Here is a 19702-nt window from a genome sequence, read left to right on the forward strand (position 1 = left end):
TCTGTATTCCTACAAAATCTGGCAAGACCGCAACGCACTGCCGGTGATTTTTTTTTTGTCATTAAAAGCGTGCTTATGTCCATCTTGTGTTGAGCTGTTTAATAAAGCATTATGTTAAAAAAAACATTTAATAAAAACTAATTGTGCAGTCATGGTTTTAACAATTTGAAAATGATCTGTTTAGGGTACACTTATTAATGATGAAAAAAATTTATCCATCTGGGATTAGTTGCTATTAGGGCTGCAACAACTAATCGATTAAATCGATTAAAATCGATTATAAAAATAGTTGGCGATTAATTTAGTCGTCGATTCGTTGGATCTATGCTATGCGCATGCGCAGAGGCTACTTTTTATTTTTTTTAAAAATATATATATATATACACTACCGTTCAAAAGTTTGGGGTCACATTGAAATGTCCTTATTTTTGAAGGAAAAGCACTGTACTTTTCAATGAAGATAACTTTAAACTAGTCTTAACTTTAAAGAAATACACTCTATACATTGCTAATGTGGTAAATGACTATTCTAGCTGCAAATGTGTGGTTTTTGGTGCAATATCTACATAGGTGTATAGAGGCCCATTTCCAGCAACTATCACTCCAGTGTTCTAATGGTACAATGTGTTTGCTCATTGGCTCAGAAGGCTAATTGATGATTAGAAAACCCTTGTGCAATCATGTTCACACATCTGAAAACAGTTTAGCTCGTTACAGAAGCTACAAAACTGACCTTCCTTTGAGCAGATTGAGTTTCTGGAGCATCACATTTGTGGGGTCAATTAAATGATCAAAATGGCCAGAAAAAGAGAACTTTCATCTGAAACTCGACAGTTTATTCTTGTTCTTAGAAATGAAGGCTATTCCACAAAATTGTTTGGGTGACCCCAAACTTTTGAACGGTAGTGTATATTTTTTTTTATAAACCTTTATTTTTAAACTGCAACATTTACAAACAGCTAAGAAACAATTATCAAAATAAGTATGGTGCCAGTATGCTGTTTTTTCCCCAATAAAATACTGTAAAGGATAGAAATGTAGTTTGTCTCTTTTATCCGATTATTAATCGATTAATCGAAGTAATAATCGACTATCAAATTAGTTGTTAGTTGCAGCCCTAGTTGCAATTAGTTCTGAGTAAACTACGAACACGACGCAATTAATCGCAATAAATAATAATATAGTATTAATAATTTTACAGCCCTAGTACAACGCCTTCCAGAACGAACGCTGCAATGACATTTATTTTGACATGAACAAAAACAAGAACGCTTAAAATATGTTGACATTTATTATTTTTGTCTTACATGTGCATATTTGTAGGTATTTTTAAACCAAATATTCAGCAAAACAAGAAGCAAATCTCAAGAGGAATCTGGAGTTTGGTATCACATAAATTCCCTTAATAACAAATCAAATGAATATATCAACAGATCATCAGGCACTTTTCCCACAAAAAAATATAATTGTAATCATTTAATAAGGTGTCATGTGTATGATATGAACATTACACACTAGTTCGAATAAAATAGGTTAGGGATGCATGATTATATTTTTTCAAGCCGATACGATAACTTCCTGCTTCTCAAGACAAATAACTTAATGACATCTATGATTTTTTAAAATTTGGATTCAACTAGTTTGTGCACACCTTTCTTTGCGACATGATACTGGTGTTATAGGTGGCTGATAAGGTTAGATGTGTTGAAGCTTGAAGTTTTTTCTTCTTCTCCTGAATCTCTTATCTGCACATTTGGTGCAGATAGCACACAAAATATCTTCCCACTGAAACACTGAAAAAGTCTAAGAAGTCTTCTTTGACTTTCAAAACACCATCGTAGTGATATTGGCTTTTCAGGTGGTTGATAAGGTTTGATGTGTTGACCCTTGATGTTTTTTTTCCTTCCTCAAGGAACGGTTTGCAAAACATTTGCTGCAAATAACACGCGAAAAGTCTTCCTCTGAAACAGTTAAGAAGTTTCACACGATCGACGCCATGTTTGTTTACAATGAGCTCAGGGGAAGTTTACAGGTAGGAGAAAAGAAGCGCTTGATTTTCTCACCAAAACACACCTGCAGCACAGTACGATCGATCTGCCCTAATTGGAGCATCGGATTCATCAATACGATGTCATAATTCCTAATATTGGTCTGATAATTATCTCTCTGATGCATGTTCGGTTAATTCAAATATTTTCTGTTATGCCCCCCGTAGGAATAAGAAAATATTTTGCGCCCCCCCCACTCTCCTCCGTGACTATATATAGTATCATTTGTCTATAACATTGATAACAACACACTGGCCTTTCCTCGTCTCCCACCGTGGTTACAGTGAAGTCAAGTGCTGCATTTGCTTCATCGTATCTGGTATGGCTAAATAAGCATGTTCCGAGGTCACATGTGCCCCCCCAGGGGGGCCCGCCCCACTATTTGTGAAGGACTGGGTTAATTGGAGACTCCAAATTGTCAATTGCGTAAACGGCTGTTTGTTTATATGTGCCGGGCGATTGGCTGGCGACCAATTTTAGGGTTCTCGCCCAAAGTCAGCTGGGATGGGCTCGAGTTTGCCCGTGACTTAATGAGGACACGCTTTATAGAAAATAGATGGATGGATACGTTTTCATCTTATCGGATTTACCAACATAATGTCATAATTTCTCATACCGGTCCTATATTTATCATACATCCCTAAAAACAAGTTGAACTCTTTTACACATACTGCATGTTACATGCGACACTAGTTTGCCTTTTAGGATTTGATCACCTGTCCAATAACCCTAGGCAATAATGATTTTAAATTCAATCAAAAACAAAAAATACTAATAGATTGAAACTGATATTACTCAACAGCACTCAAACATCCTGTTTTAGATATACTAAAAAACTAAATGGGACAAATTTTTTGTCATCAGTTTGTTTGTTTGCAGACAAGTGTTTTTTTTTTTCATTTAAAACAAATATGATTTATATTAATATTATATTACCTTTTTTTAAAAATACTAAAAGTTGTAAATATCAATAGAAGATACAATATATTGCAGATGAGTGCAGAGGCAATTTAACTATGTTGAATGTTCCAAAGATCACATGAGAGGAGAATGGTCATAGTCTATCACAAAGTCAATAAAATGTTAGACGTAATAATGAACAAAGTGGACACTTTTGCCTAGATCCAGGATACCGGTAGAAAAAGTTGCCTAGACTAAGTAAGGATGTGTGGAGAAAGGCTTATCAGAGGTTCTGCTGGAGGAAGTGGAGCAATGTGATCTCATAGTGTTCTCCAGACTCTGGACACCTAATGCTGTGTCGTTCATTGGGGTATACCTAAAGAATAAAAAAGATTAAAAACATTTTTGATCACGGTTTCTCATACAAATAACATTTACATAGCAAATATGATGACTGAGTGACAAGTAATTATTATACCGTAAGAAAGTAGTCCAACGACTAGATTATTGTGCCGAGTATCAGTACAATGTTTGGCTTGTTGTCAGCAACGGTTGGCTTTGCATTACTGTCTTTAACTTTGGCTTGGATGTAATTTTTTAACAAAGCATTAACTATGTAAACTAAGTGCAGTGTTTACTCCTCCATCGCAGCTTTTACTACGGCCTTCTTGCCCAGTTAACCGTAGTTTGAAGACACTGTAAGAGCCAGCAAACTGTAATCTGTGATATTGCTATGTAAACAAATGCGAGTACATCAGTTGAGGAATATAGAGGGTGTAGGTTGAAATATTGTGATAATTCAAATGTAAGAAGTTCTGGTTGATAGTCCTCAATTACAGAATGTTTAGCAGGCTGAATATTACACTTTATTAATAAACAGTCGGTTAAGATAATGTCATGCAGCGATATGAACAATTAAGTTGTACAACATTTAATGTACGGAATATCAGAAGCATTTATTCAGGAAGAAATATCACAGATTACATTACCAAACATCTTTGACAATCAAAGCATGATCGTAACAATCCACATTTTGTGTTAATAATGCGCGAAACTGGTATCTAAACATGAAAGTGTAGCTCCTCTCTTCTGAATGCAAGTGCTCCTACAGCAGGAATACCAATTCTGTATTCCTACAAAATCTGGCAACACAGCAATGCATGGATGATGGATGGACAATTATCTGTCTCGAGTACACTTATTAATGATGAAAAAATATAGTCATCTGCGATTAATCGCAATTACTTCTGAGTAAACTATGGACAAAATGCAATTAATCACGGCAAGACAGACATCGTGGCCTTGACTACCGTCTTCTTGCCCAGCTAACCGTGGTTTGAAGACACCGTAAGAGCCAGCAAACTAAGATTTCAACGGAAAAAAGGGTGTGGTGCCCTTTGAAGAGCTGTAAATGTTCTAGTTTACTGTGCAATACTAGACCAGACCTATCAACATCGTCATCTTTTTGATCTACTACATAATTTATTGGTGCAGCACAGTCAAGTCAATTTACTATCATCAACGTCATATCTTTACTGATATTATATTCGTATTTTGATTCCGTTATTGCTGTATTTTCTTTACATGTACAGAACATTCTCATTTTTATAGATTCTTTCTATGGTTTTAAATGTGCTTAAAAATATTTGGGACTGTCAAAAATCTGTTAATCGCGTTAACTCATTTATTAGGGGGTGAGGGCGTAGTTGGGTGTTGCTCAAGCGAAATATGTTGCCCTGTTGTGTTCTGTTAAACCCCTAATTGGAACATAAGCTAGCTGGTGGTGTTCTTGTTATATTTTTTACTTTGAAAAATGTTACTGTGAGGAAGATGCAGACAGCACTTTTTAATACACTGAAAATTTCATTGGGTTTAATCACGTTTCTTTCATTTTTAAACTGTGGTTAATCGGACAGATTGCTGGAAATTGGACATGGCACGGATCTGGGATGCGCCGCCTCGCCATGGAAGTGTAGCACTCCTTTTGCAAAGGTAATTATCCTTCCACTGGTTCACATACGGGAAACTTTGACATTTACTTCCTCTATTTAGTCAAGTTTGATGTCCTCTTGGCAGTGGGCCAAAGCTGAGAACCTCACAAAATAGGGTTTAGCCCAGGGGTCACCAACGCGGTGCCCGCGGGCACCAGGTAGCCCGTAAGGACCAGATGAGTAGCCCGCTGGCCTGTTCTAAAAATAGCTCAAATAGCAGCACTTACCAGTGAGCTGCCTCTATTTTTTAAATTTTATTTATTTACTAGCAAGCTGGTCTCGCTTTGCCTGACATTTTTAATTCTAAGAGAGACAAAACTCAAATAGAATTTGAAAATCCAAGAAAATATTTTAAAGACTTGGTCTTCACTTGTTTAAATAAATTCATTTATTTTTTTTACTTTGCTTCTTATAACTTTCAGAAAGACAATTTTAAAGAAAAAATACAACCTTAAAAATGATTTTAAGATTTTTAAACACATATACCTTTTTACCTTTTGAATTCCTTCCTCTTCTTTCCTGACAATTTAAATCAATGTTCAAGTAAATTTATTTTTTTTATTGTAAAGAATAATAAATACATTTTAATTTAATTCTTCATTTTAGCTTCTGTTTTTTCGACGAAGAATATTTGTGAAATATTTCTTCAAACTTATAATGATTAAAATTTTAAAAAAAATTATTCTGGCAAATCTAGAAAATCTGTAGAATCAAATTTAAATCTTATTTCAAAGTCTTTTGAATTTCTTTGAACAATTTTTGTTCTGGAAAATCTAGAAGAAATAATGATTTGTCTTTGTTAGAAATATAGCTTGGTCCAATTTGTTATATATTCTAACAAAGTGCAGATTGGATTTTAACCTATTTAAAACATGTCATCAAAATTCTAAAATTAATCTTAATCAGGAAAAATTACTAATGATTTTCCATAAATTATTTTTTTAATTGTTTCAAAAAGATTCGAATTAGCTAGTTTTTCTCTTCTTTTTTCTGGTTGAATTTTAAATTTTAAAGAGTCGAAATTGAAGATAAACTATGTTTCAAAATTTAATTGTCATTTTTTTCGTATTTTCTCCTCTTTTAAAACGTTCAATTAAGTGTAAATATCATTAATTATTAATAATAACATAGAGTTAAAGGTAAATTGAGCAAATTGGTTATTTCTGGCAATTTATTTAAGTGTGTATCAAACTGGTAGCCCTTCGCATTAATCAGTACCCAAAAAGTAGCTCTTAGTTTCAAAAAGGTTGGTGACCCCTGGTTTAGCCTTTTTTGGAAGTGGAAAAAGTCACAAATGACACCTTTGTTTTGTTCACTTTAATAACAATTTTTAATCCTTTTGTAAGTATATACTGTATTTTTCGGACTATAAGCCGCTACTTTTTTCCTACACTTTGAATCCTGCGGCCAATAAAATGTTGCAGCTAATTTATTGATTTTTCTTTGCTAACGGTCATAATGTTAAATATTCAACAAATAGTTTTCAACAGAGACTGAAAAGATGTGTTATTGTTTGTGCTACGGTGCCATCTTCTGGAGTAATTTGTTCACTGCAGGTATTGCGAGTTGAACATGTACTTCTCGTTGTAATGCCTTGAACAGGAAGTAAAATCATACAGTGTTTTTGCTCGAAAGGATTCTTCATGCATCACTTCAAGTAACGTTTGTAAGTTTTACAATATATCTAAAACAAATCATACTTACTAAACCGTCCCATGTGCGATGTCTGTTGGAGTGTGTTCCTGCATATTTGTACGTGCTATCGTAATGTAATCAAGCTGGCGTCGTTAGCATTAGCGAATATGCTAACACATTTACAAGTGTCTGTGTTAGTATTATTCACTTACAATGGCATTCTTTTTGTATTGTTTTAGTTTTGTAAATTTACCTAAACTGTTTAGCTGATTGGAGAGCTAGCTTCTGCAGCTAGTGGTTCCATGACGATGACTTATGTTTTGTTTCACTGCTGTGTGACAAGCACTGTTTGGAAACAATTACGGTATGTAAATAAATATTTACAAAATCTTGCATACCTGTATATAGCTGCAGTTTATGGTCCGGTGCAGCCAATATATGTAAAAATATTTATTTATACTAAAATTTGGTGGGTGCGGCTTAAATACCGGTGCACTCTATAGCCCGGAAAGTACAGTATTTAATGAACTTGAAAAGATTCACTGTGTAAGTGCTAGCTAGAGCACATTCATGTGGCGTTACTGACACCTAGTGACCAGTCAGTATACACGACTACACATCACCATCTGTTAATTTCCATTTTTTTTTAAATGCCAAAGCGACTATAGGCAAAATCAAATGAATCACATTCGACTATGAAAAGTCTTCGAAGACTGCCCTAGAATAAACCATATACTCATTTGACCACCCCTTGTTTAAATGCATGTGAAGAGTTTGGGAGCAGCTATAAAGGCTTAAACAAGTGATTAAAGTGGGTGGTAGCTATTTTGCGCAGGTTCTGGAACGTAACCCCCATGAAAGAAGAGATAACACCACACATTGGAGAAAATTCACCTACCTGAAGGCTGTATGGTTTCCCCGCCCGGATAAGTTGGGACACCAGGAAGTTGGTGTGGAAAAAGTGCACATTTTCATCTAGAAATCCATGCAGGATCAATAGTCTGTTTGGTCTGTGGGGATTAACAGCAAGAATTGACATTACACACGTGCGTTGCACTAGAAAGAAAACACAATTGATAGTAATACCGGTAGTGCCGTAAAGTGCAGAAACCAGTAAGAATTTTGCAAAGCTCTTACTCATTAGGGAACTTATCGACGTGCAGTGCAACAGAGCAGTCCTCGTAGCCCTTCTGGTTGTTTTCGGGAGTATCCAAGTACCGCTCGGTGTATCCAGTGTCATAAGCCATCCACAATGTCACTGGTGCACCTGCGATGGCAACCTGAATATTCCAGAATAATTCTGTTCATTTAGGGGCCCTGTTCTCTCATGTGCTCAAGTGGAAAAATGCAGATCACAAGCTGTGCGTAGGGCCCCGCGATCCTGTTTTGCATAAAGAAAATTCAATTAATGAATGATAAAGCGCTTCATGTGACATTTCACTGTCACTGATTAGAATATAATATAACATTTCCTTAGACATTTTGATTGTCCCCTGTGGCGCGTAGCGTTAGTGCTGGTCTTGTAAGGCAGTCGCTCTGTGTTCGACAGAGTTGTTCCAAGAAGTTTTGCAGATGTATCTGTTTTTTGCATAAATGATTGAACCATTTTCCCCCATTAATTAGTTTTACTATGCATCAAATTAAATTCAAGTTTGATTAAACAATTATTTCATTTTGTCAGTACGTGACCCTTGAAAAGTTGTGACACCCCTGATCTAAAGAGTTACATCCAGCCAGGAAGAAGACACAGTTGCGCGTGCATATACGGGCACTCAAACCACCATTGCAACACACATGCACGCACATACAACACTTGGATGGATATAGGCTTGTCAAATTTTAAGTGTTATTTTTTTTTTACATTCACAAGTGTCAGGAAAACGCCATGTTACATGATTTTCACACACCCAAAAAATGGCTCCGAAGTCTCCTAAGTTGATTGAATCACGTGACAACGCCTTCATTCATTACTTACATGTCTGTCACTGTGTACAAATAAGAGAAACGTGCGTAACTTTAAGCGCGTTCGAACGGGAGAATAGGGCCCTTAATCAACAAGTAAAAAATACAACAGTTTCTGTAAAAATATACTGCAGCTATAATAACAAGTGTTTAACATCATTAGACATCAGTTTGTTTTGTTTACCTTGAAGATATCAGGTCTGTGAATGAGTCCCATGAGAGAGAGGAAGCCTCCATATGACCACCCATGAATGGCAACGCGGTTCAAGTCCACAAACTTGTACTTGTCAGCTACATAGTGCAAACCTTCCACCTGGTCTTCAATCTCCACCTGGCCCTGGTCAGGAAAGCCAAGATAATATATTTCTGAGTGTCCAAGCACAGCCTACTTGTGTGTATCAATCAAGGAAAAGGCAAGCACAAAGCCAAATACAATGTTGTCTTTCACAGCTCCTTCAAACTTGAGTCCTCGCTGACAGGAGCCCCGCCCATCAACGACGAGCACAGCGTAACCAAGAGCAGCAAGTATGCTTAGCTGCTGGTACTTCAAACCTTTACACGAGTTATTGACCAACTGGACCTGAGAGAGAAGAAATATGTTTCGGATTAGGTCTAAAAACTTATGAAACAAAAGAGCATAAATCAGTCCATCATCCCATAGAAAACTTTCAAAAGAAAATTAATGGCAAAAGGTTCTTAAATAGAACATGACAATTGAATAAAAAATATTTGAAATGACAATAAGGAGCTCAAACCTGAGGGCCACCATAGACAGAGACAACAGTTGGATATTTCTTCCCAGGGAGCAAGTTGTGTGGTTTGTACAAGAGGCCATAAATCTGGAAACCGGAGGTCCCTAAGAAGCTAAAGATCTCAGGATGAGTGTAATGGGGTGGGTAACCTGTAAGTAAAAATATACATATAGGAGAGGATTAAATACAGAGTAAATAGTGTAGAAAAAGTATATGCTACCATTGTGAAAAACGTAATATATAAAAGGTACAGTTTGCAGCTAGGAGTTGCTTGCTGTTTGAAAAGGGTATTTGCATTATAACCCACCCGCTTCCGAATGTGACCATGTAAGCCACGTCCCACTAGTACACGCGCATGCAGCATAAGGATAACGTTATGTTACAAAAGCAGCGTTTGGATAAGCACATGATTTCACTCACCGGTTCAACAATGGAGCAGCCACAGCATCTGTTTTGAAATATCTTTTGTGATGGGAGCATACATTTCCGCGCGACACGGCTGTGATTGACTGCCATGAATAAGGACGGGTATCATATACATTTTAAATGATGCTAGTAACAAATAGGTACTTTAAAAACTGTCCACAACCGGTCCTTAACTAAATTTATATAAAAAACAAAACAAAAAAAACAATGCCTTTTCATTTTTATGGAATTTTGTGACATTCAAGTTGAACAGAAAAGTCATTTAAATACTTCAATTAAATGATAACTAAATAATTCAAAAATAAGACATAAAATCCACAAGTATAAATCAAAAATTTGTGCAGAACATAGGACTGGCAAAATACGACTTGCTAGGGTTGTTTGACGCTCATAGTTCCGAGTGTTCCCGAATGCACCTCACTCGCTGTAAGCCATTGGTGCATAATGAGGAAGTGCTTTGTTGTTCAGAATCAGAATCAGAATCGTTTTATTGCCATTGTTTGAGAACGGGTTCACAAACTAGGAATTTTTCTTGGTGCAAACGTGCGACATAAAACACATATAACACATATTTGGTATAAAAAAGAGCTGTGACTGAGCTATCAGATAGACTTAGAAGGGATTCAAGGAATTCAAGGAGCTGCTGTTAGGAGTTATTGTTCATTTGCCTGATGGCCGAGGGGAAAAAACTGTTCAGGTGGCGGGAGGTGTGGGTATGGATGGAGCGTAGTCTCCTGCCTGAGGGGAGAGGGGAGAATAGCGTGTGTCCAGGGTGAGAAGAGTCAGCTGTGATCCGACCCACACGCCTCCTGGTCCTGGAGGAGAACAAGTCCTGGAGGGATGGGAGCTTGCAGCCAATCACCTTCTCAGCAGCACGTACGATGCGCTGCAGTCTATTCTTATCCTGGACTGTGGCGCCGGGGAACCACACTGTGATGGAGGTGGTCAGGATGGACTCTATGATGGCTGAGTAAAACTGCACCAGCATCTCTGTCGGCACCTTAAGTTTCCTCAGCTGCCGCAGGAAGTACATCCTCTGCTGGGCCTTCTTGATGAGGGAGCTGATGGTCGGCTCCCACTTGAGGTCCTGGGTGATGGTGGTGCCCAAGAAACGGAAGGAGTCCACAATGGGGACGGGGGTGGGAGAGTCAATCAGGGTGAGGGGGGATGGTGGGGCTGTGACTTTCCTGAAGTCCATGATCATCTCCACTGTTTTCTGGGCGTTCAGCTCCAGGTTGTTGAGGCTGCGCCAGGACGTCAGCCGGTCCACTTCTCTCCTGTAGGCGGACTCATCGCCATTCGAGATGAGCCCGATGAGGGTGGTGTCATCCGCAAACTTGAGCAGTTTTACGGATTGGTGACTGGAGGTGCAGCAGTTTGTATACAGGGAGAAGAGCCAGGGGGAGAGTACACAGCCCTGAGGAGTACCAGTGTTTGTGGTTCGACTGTCCGAGACAATCTTCCCCAGCCGTACGTGCTGTCTTTGGTCTGTCAGGAAGTCATTAATCCAACTGCAGAGGGAGTTGGGCACGCTGAGCTGGTAGAGCTTGTCTCGTAGCAGTCCAGGGAGGATGGTGTTGAAGGCAGAGCTGAAGTCCACAAACAGGATCCTAGCGTAGGTTCCTGGGGAGTCCAGATGCTCCAGGATGAAGTGGAGGGCCAGGTTCACTGCATCATCCACAGACCTGTTGGCTCTGTAGGCGAACTGCAGTGGGTCCAGGAGGGGGGCGGTGATGTCCTTGAGGTGGGGCAGGACCAAGCGCTCAAAGGACTTCATGACCACAGACGTCAGCGCGACCGGCCTGTAGTCATTTAGTGCTGTGATCCGTGCTTTCTTGGGGACAGGGACAATGGTAGAGGTCTTAAAGCAGGACGGCACGCGGCATAGCTCCAGAGAGGCGTTACAAATGTCAGTGAAGACAGGAGCCAGCTGGTCCGCACAGTGTCTGAGAGTGGAGGGGGAGACACCATCCGGCCCGGGGGCCTTCCGCGTATTCAGCTTCAAGAACTGCCGGCGTACATCCTCTTCTTTGATGGAGAGGGTCTTTACAGTCTTATGATGTTTTTGGAGTCCTGTGATGTCATTGGAGTCCTTTGAGTCCTTTAACTCCTTTAATGATGTGCTGGCATTGGTGGGGAGGGTGATGGTGGGGGGAGCATGGCTTTGATGAGCTGAAGGCCGTTCATGACGACAGTAATGTGTGTTGAGGCCCTGAGCGAGAGTCCGGTCATTCAGGGCCTGGGGGGTTTTGGGCTTATAGTTCGTAAGGGCCCTTAGACCTCTCCAAACTGCCGCAGAATCATTGGAGCGGAACTGTTCCTGTAGACGGTTAGAGTACACAGATTTAGCTTTCTGTGTACTCTAACCGTTGTTGTTGTGGTTACCGAGTTTTGGTACCTATTCCTAACTATGAACGCCAGTCAATTATATTTGGACCGAACAGCATTTTTATTTTGTTTAGTTTACCTTCTAATTGTGACAGTTCATTGTTAAATCTGTTCTTTTACACCACTATTGGTAACATAGGCTCGTGTTATTATATTTATTGGTTTAAAAAATAATAATAAAAAATTGGAGCCTGCTGCAAACTGCACTTTTATAACAGAAAAGTATTACAGTACCAGATGGCTCCATCAGACTCGCCAAGAACTCAGGCTCTTTGCTCAGTGGGTTGTGATCTCTGCTATTCAGCTTGTAGACATGCACACAGGGTGTGTTGGTTAGGCTGCTGTAGTGGCTCACAAACATGTCAAATGTCTGTGCAAATGGACAAAAGGGGAACTTAAGACACAAATGAAACACAGTAACACCCATTGCCACACTTGTCAGTCTGTCATTTTTAATAAAATGAAGAAGAAAAATTGACAAAGTTACATTCTTTGTGAATATGATGCTTGTGAATAAAAGGTTAGCAATAGGGGTATTTAGATGCAAATGTTCACTTCCGATATAATGCGACTTTAAGGTTTTATACGTTAGTTATAAAACCTTAAAGTCGTATAAAATACTAAACGGTCTAGCACCATCTTATCTTGCTGATTGTATTGTACCATATGTCCCGGCCAGAAATCAGTGTTCTAAGAACTCGGGCTTATTGGTAATTACCAGAACTAAAAAAAAGTCTGCGGGCTATAGAGCGTGGGGGTCGTCCCCCACAGGGGTGAACATCTGCGGTCCCCTCCGAGGTTTCCCATTGTGGCCAATGAGTTGAATTTTTTCATGCCCTGATGTGGGATCTGAGCCGAGGATGTCGTTGTGGCTTGTGCAGCCCTTTGAGACACTTGTGATTAAGGGCTATATAAATAAACTTGGATTGATGATTGATATGGTTAAAGGAGCCTTGAGTATTGGCCGATACTAATGTTGATCCGATACTATATCAGCATTAATAATACATACTTTTATAACTTTATAGTGTCGAATGTAAGAAAACACTTGATCTGTTCTCAAACAGAGTACAATGATACATAGGAAAAACACTAAAACTATTTATTATCTAATGTCTGAATGGACTTATTTCACAAAGTCGAAGTGGAGAGGTAATTGGTTTTTTTTGCAACACCTAGTGGTCACAAAAATTAATTAAGTTGAGCTCATGACGCAGTAAGTTGAGTGATGCAGACATGTTTGTTACTGGATCATTTCTAATTCGTTTTTGCTTTGGATAATTGGTATGTGTAAGTAATATGCAACTCTACCTATTGGATATCTGTTTATTTTGAGAAATGTCATGTTCTATACTGTAATACTATTTAATTAAGGACACTTGTTATGTATGTTTAGCTTGTGTGCCATTCTGCGCTTAGCTGTTGGGTAGTTGCTAGGTCCTAGTAGCCTATGGCCCACAATGTTTACCTTTTGTAAATGACCTCACTAAAATATAAGAAAAGTCCAACCTTGTGTGCTTATTGGAGAACATTTAGATGTTAACTGGCTGTTGACCTTTGCACAAGCAAACACGCTGCATGACTGCTTGTATTGCAGTGCCTATATCAGAGATTTTAGATGCAAGTCGATATAATTCAATACCTGTTTTTTTGCTGATATCAAACTGTTATCAGTATTGGATCTTGACACCCCTAGTTAGTATGTGTGCCACACGGCAGTAAGAGTTGGAAAGAAGCTGGATAAAAATAGCCCCACTTCAGCATTATAGGACAAGATGATTCATTCTAGACCATAGTGGTATGCCTCTGGGAGAATCTGTGTGTGTGTGTGTGTGTGTGTGTGGGGGGTGGGGGCACATACGCACATGGCTCACAGAGCAGCTGTGGGAGAAACCAGGTTTGGTGAGTCGCACAATTTCTCCCGGAGACTCGTAGCTCACTACATACAAGTGATGCTCCAGGGGCGAGTCTTTTGTTCCCTGAAAGTACACCAGCTTTTCTCTCTCATCCACCCAAATCTGAGGGCTGGATGATCGCTGCATCAAAACAAAGTTCAACATAAAAAAAGAGCTCATTAGGATCTCATATACTTTCTTATGTTGCGTCCTCAAAATATTAACTATATTTACATCAACTTTAGACAAAGTTTTAATTTTTGTTGATATGCTATATGGCAGAGTATATAAAAAGATGATCTAATTCTTGTGGGGCTACATTTAGCACAACAGAGTCATGTTAGCCACATCCTTAGTTTTGAGTAGTACAATTGTCAAAGCTACAATAACTAATATTGATATACAGAAGGTCCTCGATCTATGTACGAGTTCAGTTTGAGTTCTAAGACGGTTTCAAATCTAATTACCTAAGTAACTATAACTCTTGAATTATACCTAAATTAACACCGGAGTCCCTCACTGTCCACAGAACACATAAAGGATATACAAAACCCAAAACCAGTGAAGTTGGCACGTTGTGTAATTCATAAATAAAAACAGAATACAATGATTTGCAAATCATTTTCAACTTATATTCAATTGAATAGACTGCAAAGACAAGATATTTAATGTTCTAACTTAGAAACATGTTTTTTATTTGCAAATAATTATTAACTTAGGCAGCACGGTGGAACAGGGGTTAGTGCATGCGCCTCACAATACGAAGGTCCTGAGTAGTCCTGGGTTCAATCCCGGGCTCGGGATCTTTCTGTGTGGAGTTTGCATGTTCTCCCTGTGACTGCGTGGGTTCCCTCCGGGTACTCCGGCTTCCTCCCACCTCCAAAGACATGCACCTGGGGATAGGTTGATAGGCAACACTAAATTGACCCTAGTGTGTGAATGTTGTCTGTCTATCTGTGTTGGCCCCGTGATGAGGTGGCGACTTGTCTAGGGTGTACCCCGCCTTCCGCCCGAATGCAGCTGAGATAGGCTCCAGCACCCCCGCGACCCCAAAAGGGACAAGCGGTAAAAAATGGATGGGGCATTAACTTAGAATTTAATGGCAGCAACACATTGCAAAAAAGTTGGCACAGAGGCATTTTTACCACTGTGTTACATGGCCTCTCCTTTTAAAAGCACTCAATAAACGTTTGGGAACTGAGGAGACCATTTTTTTAAGCTTTTCAGGTGGAATTCTTTCTCATTCTTGCTTGATGTACAGCTTAAGTTGTTCAACAGTCCGGTGTTTCTGTTGTGGCATTTTAGGCTTCATATTGCACCACATATTTTCAATGGGAGACAGGTCTGGACTACAGGCAGGCCAGTCTAGTACCCGCACTCTTTTACTATGAAGCCAAGCTGTTGTAACACGTGGCTTGGCATTGTCTTGCTGAAATAAGCATGGCAACATATGTTGGATGGCAACATATGTTGCTCCAAAACCTGTATGTACCTTTCAGCATTAATGGTGCCTTCACAGATGTGTAAGTTACCCATGTCTTGGGCACTAATACACCTCCATACCATCACAGATGCTGGCTTTTCAACTTTGCGCCTATAACAATCCGGACGGTTCTTTTCCTCTTTGTTCCAGAGGACACAACGTTCAGTTTCCGAAAACAATTTGAAATGCAGACTTGTCATACCACAGAACACTTTTCCGCTTTGCATCAGTCCATCTTAGATGAGCTCGGACCCAGCGAAGCCGCCGGCGTTTCTGGGTGTTGTTGATAAATGGCTTTCACTTTGAATAGTAGAATTTTAACTTGCACTTACAGATGTAGCGACGAACAGTTGTTACTGACAGTGGTTTTCTGATGTGTTCCTGAGCCCATGTGGTGATATCCTTTACACACTGATGTCACTTTTTGATGTAGTACCACCTGAGGGATTAAAGGTCCGTAATATCATCGCTTACGTGCAGTGATTTCTCCAGATTCTCTGATCCTTTTGATGATATTACGGACCATGGATGGTGAAATCCCTAAATTCCTTGCAATAGCTCGTTGAGAAATGTTGTTCTTAAAACTGTTGGACAATTTGCTCACGCATTTGTTCCTTGTTTGTGAATGTCTGAGCATTTCATGGAAGATGCTTTAATACCCAATCATGGCACCCACCTGTTTCCAATTAGCCTGTTCATCTATGGGATGTTCCAAATAAGTGTTTGATGAGCATTTCTCAACTTTCTCAGTATTTTTTGCCACTTGTGCAAGCTTTTTTGAAACATGTTGCTGGCATCAAATTTCAAATGAGCTAATATTTGCAAAAAATAATGTTTTCCAGTTCGAACGTTAAGTATCTTGTCTTTGCAGTCTATTCAATTGAATATAAGTTGAAAGGGATTTGCCAATCATTGTATTCTGTTTTTATTTACGATTTACACAACGTGCCAACTTCACTAGTTTTGGGTTTTGTAAAATACAGCAATAAAAAGATTAAATACAAAAATTGAAGAATGAATGAACAACTCCTTAATATGGAAACTATAATGACACTACCACACTGCTTGTCACTGTCCATTGTATAGGACCAGACCGTTCTAAATGTTCAAGAATACCATATTTATCCTTGATGATGGTCGCATGCGGCCAATGTTGACCAGCATTTCTGAGCATTTTACAATGTCTAATTTATTTTACTTTTCTTTGAGGCACTGCCATCAAAAGAGTTTTCCTTTTGCTTGGTAGATACAATGGAGGTAACTAAAAAGAACAAACGTGACGTTGTCCTTCCTCAGTGGAGCAACAAGCGACTACCTTTTATTCCGCTTCCGTTTTTTTCCACCGTATTTAACATCTTTTTTTCCTCCAAACATTAACAAGATTTTTTTCACCACATTAATAATTTATGGTGGTGCCGTGTAACCACAAAACACAAGAACCATCTGTATACCAAAAGCAAACATCTTCCTGAAAATTTAAAACAGCCCCTTTGGCACTCAAACTTTGGAATTTTACATCATATCTTTTTTTATTGTATATTTTTAATGTATATTCTCTTATATTTTATATTATAAATGTTATTTTATATATATATATATATATATATATATATATATATATATATATATATATATATATATATATATATATATATATATATATATATATATATATATATATATATATATATACTGTACATATATATTTTATTTTATTTTATTTTTTTCCAATCTGTGTACCATACTATGTTATTAATGTGGTTGTCCTTAATTTTAACGAGGAAGAAACAGATGGAAAATAGCCGTTGGCTATGATTTCACATACTATATTTACATGTCAAATGTTCATTAATACATAGAGTTATTTAAAAAATTACACATTTCATGAAATATTGCTACAGTTTTCAAGCCTTTTCATAGAATGAGTCAGTGACCATTTGAAAGAGAAGTTTTCTAAATTTAGCAGAATAAGTAGAATACTTGTGACTGGCTGGATTTTAATATTGCTTTTCCTTAATAAAATTTTGTGTAATGAAATCGGTTTATATTATTTTTGAATAACCATGTATTGTCCCTTTTTAAATAGACTAAAATCTGTAAATTGTATAAAATATATAATATCTAAAAAAAATCTAATGCCTAATGTACACGAGATTAAAAAACAATTTACAAATATAAAATATATAAAAACTATATTTGTATATTATTATCAACCATTAATATATCACCAATTACGAATATTTTATATATTAAACTATATTATATACTATACAAGCATTAAGAGATATACAACCTTTGCGCCAAGGGTGGCCAATACCTCCCACTCTCCACTGGTTAGTGCCACCTCCTCTTTAATTGGACACTGGAAATTATCTGGTAAAAGTATATAAAAGCAACAGAGGAGGGACCTTAACAAAGTACAAAAAATGTGGGAGACATGAGCAAAAATATGTTTCTTAAGAATTAAATCTACATTATAAAACAGGGGTCTCCAACAGGTCAACTGGCCACCGTTTTGAGCAGCTCACGGAAGGGTAAAATCATTTTTAGTAGTATTATAACTCTGTTGAATGACAAATTACTACAAAATAGCACAAAGACAATGACCGAACTGTTAAAGGGGAACTGCACCCTTTTTTTCAATAATGCCTATCATTCACAGTCCTATGTAAGAGAAGAACAGATTTGTTTATGTTTTATGTGCATTCTAACTAGTAAATAAATATGAGCAAAACTTTGCTTACAACGGAACCTATGGTCTCTCTATTCTGCCTATAAAGCGCTATAAAAAAACATCCAAACACCTCCATCAAGGTTTTATATACACGCTATAAGTATATATGTAATGTACAAACGTTTGTAGTACATTCACACATTTATAATAAAATGTAATATTGGACTATTTTGCTAATTTTAGGCATACCGCGGCGCATTAATTTTTAAAAACGCATAAGGACGTTAGCTTTTTTACTTCAACAACATCACTGATTTTTACCCACTGTGGACTTCATAAAACATAATAAAACATCACTTAATGTACAATGTCTGCTGTAACTGGGATGCCGACTGTTAGGATGTTCATATAAATTCCCGTTTGGATACAGAATGACTCATAAACCTGGCGAAGAAAAAAGGGGTGAAACCAAGCATCTTTTCGGGTCTTTTTCACCATTTACGGGTCTAAATTGTTTGTCAAAGTTGACCAACTTCTCGGATTATGTCCTCATCCTTTTACTATGCAGGTGAGACGCATGATTTATAATTTAAAACTTAACTTTCACACGCTCCGAGGCGAGGAAGCAGCTCACCAGCTGATGACGTCAATACAGCAGCATAAGGAAGTTACCTCTCTGTGTGCCGCTATATGTAAGTCCTTAACGTTAGCGCTTTTAATAATAATACAGCTAATACTTGGTTAATATTCAGGTCAAGTAATGTAAAAGGCGTATTATTTGGATGGTTATTTAGAGGGCTTTATGGCCGCAACAGAAGACCTCCAATTAACTCCATTGTAGGAGGACATTTATTTACGAGTTAGAATGGAAAAAAATGTGGTCTTGTCCCTCATAAAGATTGTGATTTATAAGCAAAATTCCCAAAAAAGTGCAGTTCTCTTTTAAGAGTGGTGATCTGCCCTGTAAACAAATAATACAAATGTTGCCAGTTATAAAAACTAAATACACATTTCTCACCTCTCCTATCTTATTTTCAAAGGAGCTCTAATAGTGATGCAAGTTGGATACCCCTGGTAAAGAGACTTGCCATGAAAATACCTTCAGAGTGTGTGTAGCTGGTCCAGTCGAAGTGTTCACGGTCTAACAGCACGGTGACCTTGTACAGGTGGCAAAACCCTGATTTGGACTCGTTTACAGTGATGAACGTAAACTCCTTATCGTTGCTTTGGATGAATGGATGGAAGATATCGTGGACCTAAAAACAAAATAAGGGGTAGATGACTTCCTTTTGATATCACACTCTTATGCATGTGATGTTGATGCATTCCATATACAAACATTGATCCAGATGTCGCTGGTCTGTTGGTAAATGATGAGTGGGCTGACAGCTTCTCCCAGATCCTGAAGACACCGCAGACGTTCCAGTCTGGTGGTCTCGTCCTGCTCTGTAGGAATGAAGAGCAACGGAGGCAATAGGACCAACTGAAGATGCTGCTGGCGTCTGTCCATCATGGATGTCCATGCACTGACAGAGGAGACAACATGTC

At 38.2% G+C, this 19702-nt stretch overlaps 1 protein-coding gene across 1 annotated transcript in view; it reads right to left on the reverse strand.

Moving 5' to 3' along the window:
- Positions 1 to 1539: 1539 nt before the first annotated feature.
- LOC133635208 (dipeptidyl peptidase 9-like) overlaps positions 1540 to 19702 on the reverse strand; it is a 32517-nt gene continuing 14354 nt past the window's right edge. The window contains exons 11-21 of the mRNA XM_062028121.1: positions 19494 to 19680; positions 19254 to 19410; positions 17774 to 17853; positions 13968 to 14138; positions 12337 to 12472; positions 9292 to 9437; positions 8970 to 9116; positions 8721 to 8873; positions 7712 to 7854; positions 7473 to 7584; positions 1540 to 3324 (exon numbers count right to left, since the gene is read on the reverse strand). Coding sequence (XP_061884105.1) covers positions 3232 to 3324; positions 7473 to 7584; positions 7712 to 7854; positions 8721 to 8873; positions 8970 to 9116; positions 9292 to 9437; positions 12337 to 12472; positions 13968 to 14138; positions 17774 to 17853; positions 19254 to 19410; positions 19494 to 19680 — 1525 coding nt within the window. The 3' untranslated portion in view covers positions 1540 to 3231. The remainder of the gene's footprint in view (positions 3325 to 7472; positions 7585 to 7711; positions 7855 to 8720; positions 8874 to 8969; positions 9117 to 9291; positions 9438 to 12336; positions 12473 to 13967; positions 14139 to 17773; positions 17854 to 19253; positions 19411 to 19493; positions 19681 to 19702) is intronic.

Source organism: Entelurus aequoreus, linkage group LG19 (genome assembly GCF_033978785.1).
Source record: "Entelurus aequoreus isolate RoL-2023_Sb linkage group LG19, RoL_Eaeq_v1.1, whole genome shotgun sequence".
Lineage (NCBI taxonomy): Eukaryota > Metazoa > Chordata > Actinopteri > Syngnathiformes > Syngnathidae > Entelurus > Entelurus aequoreus.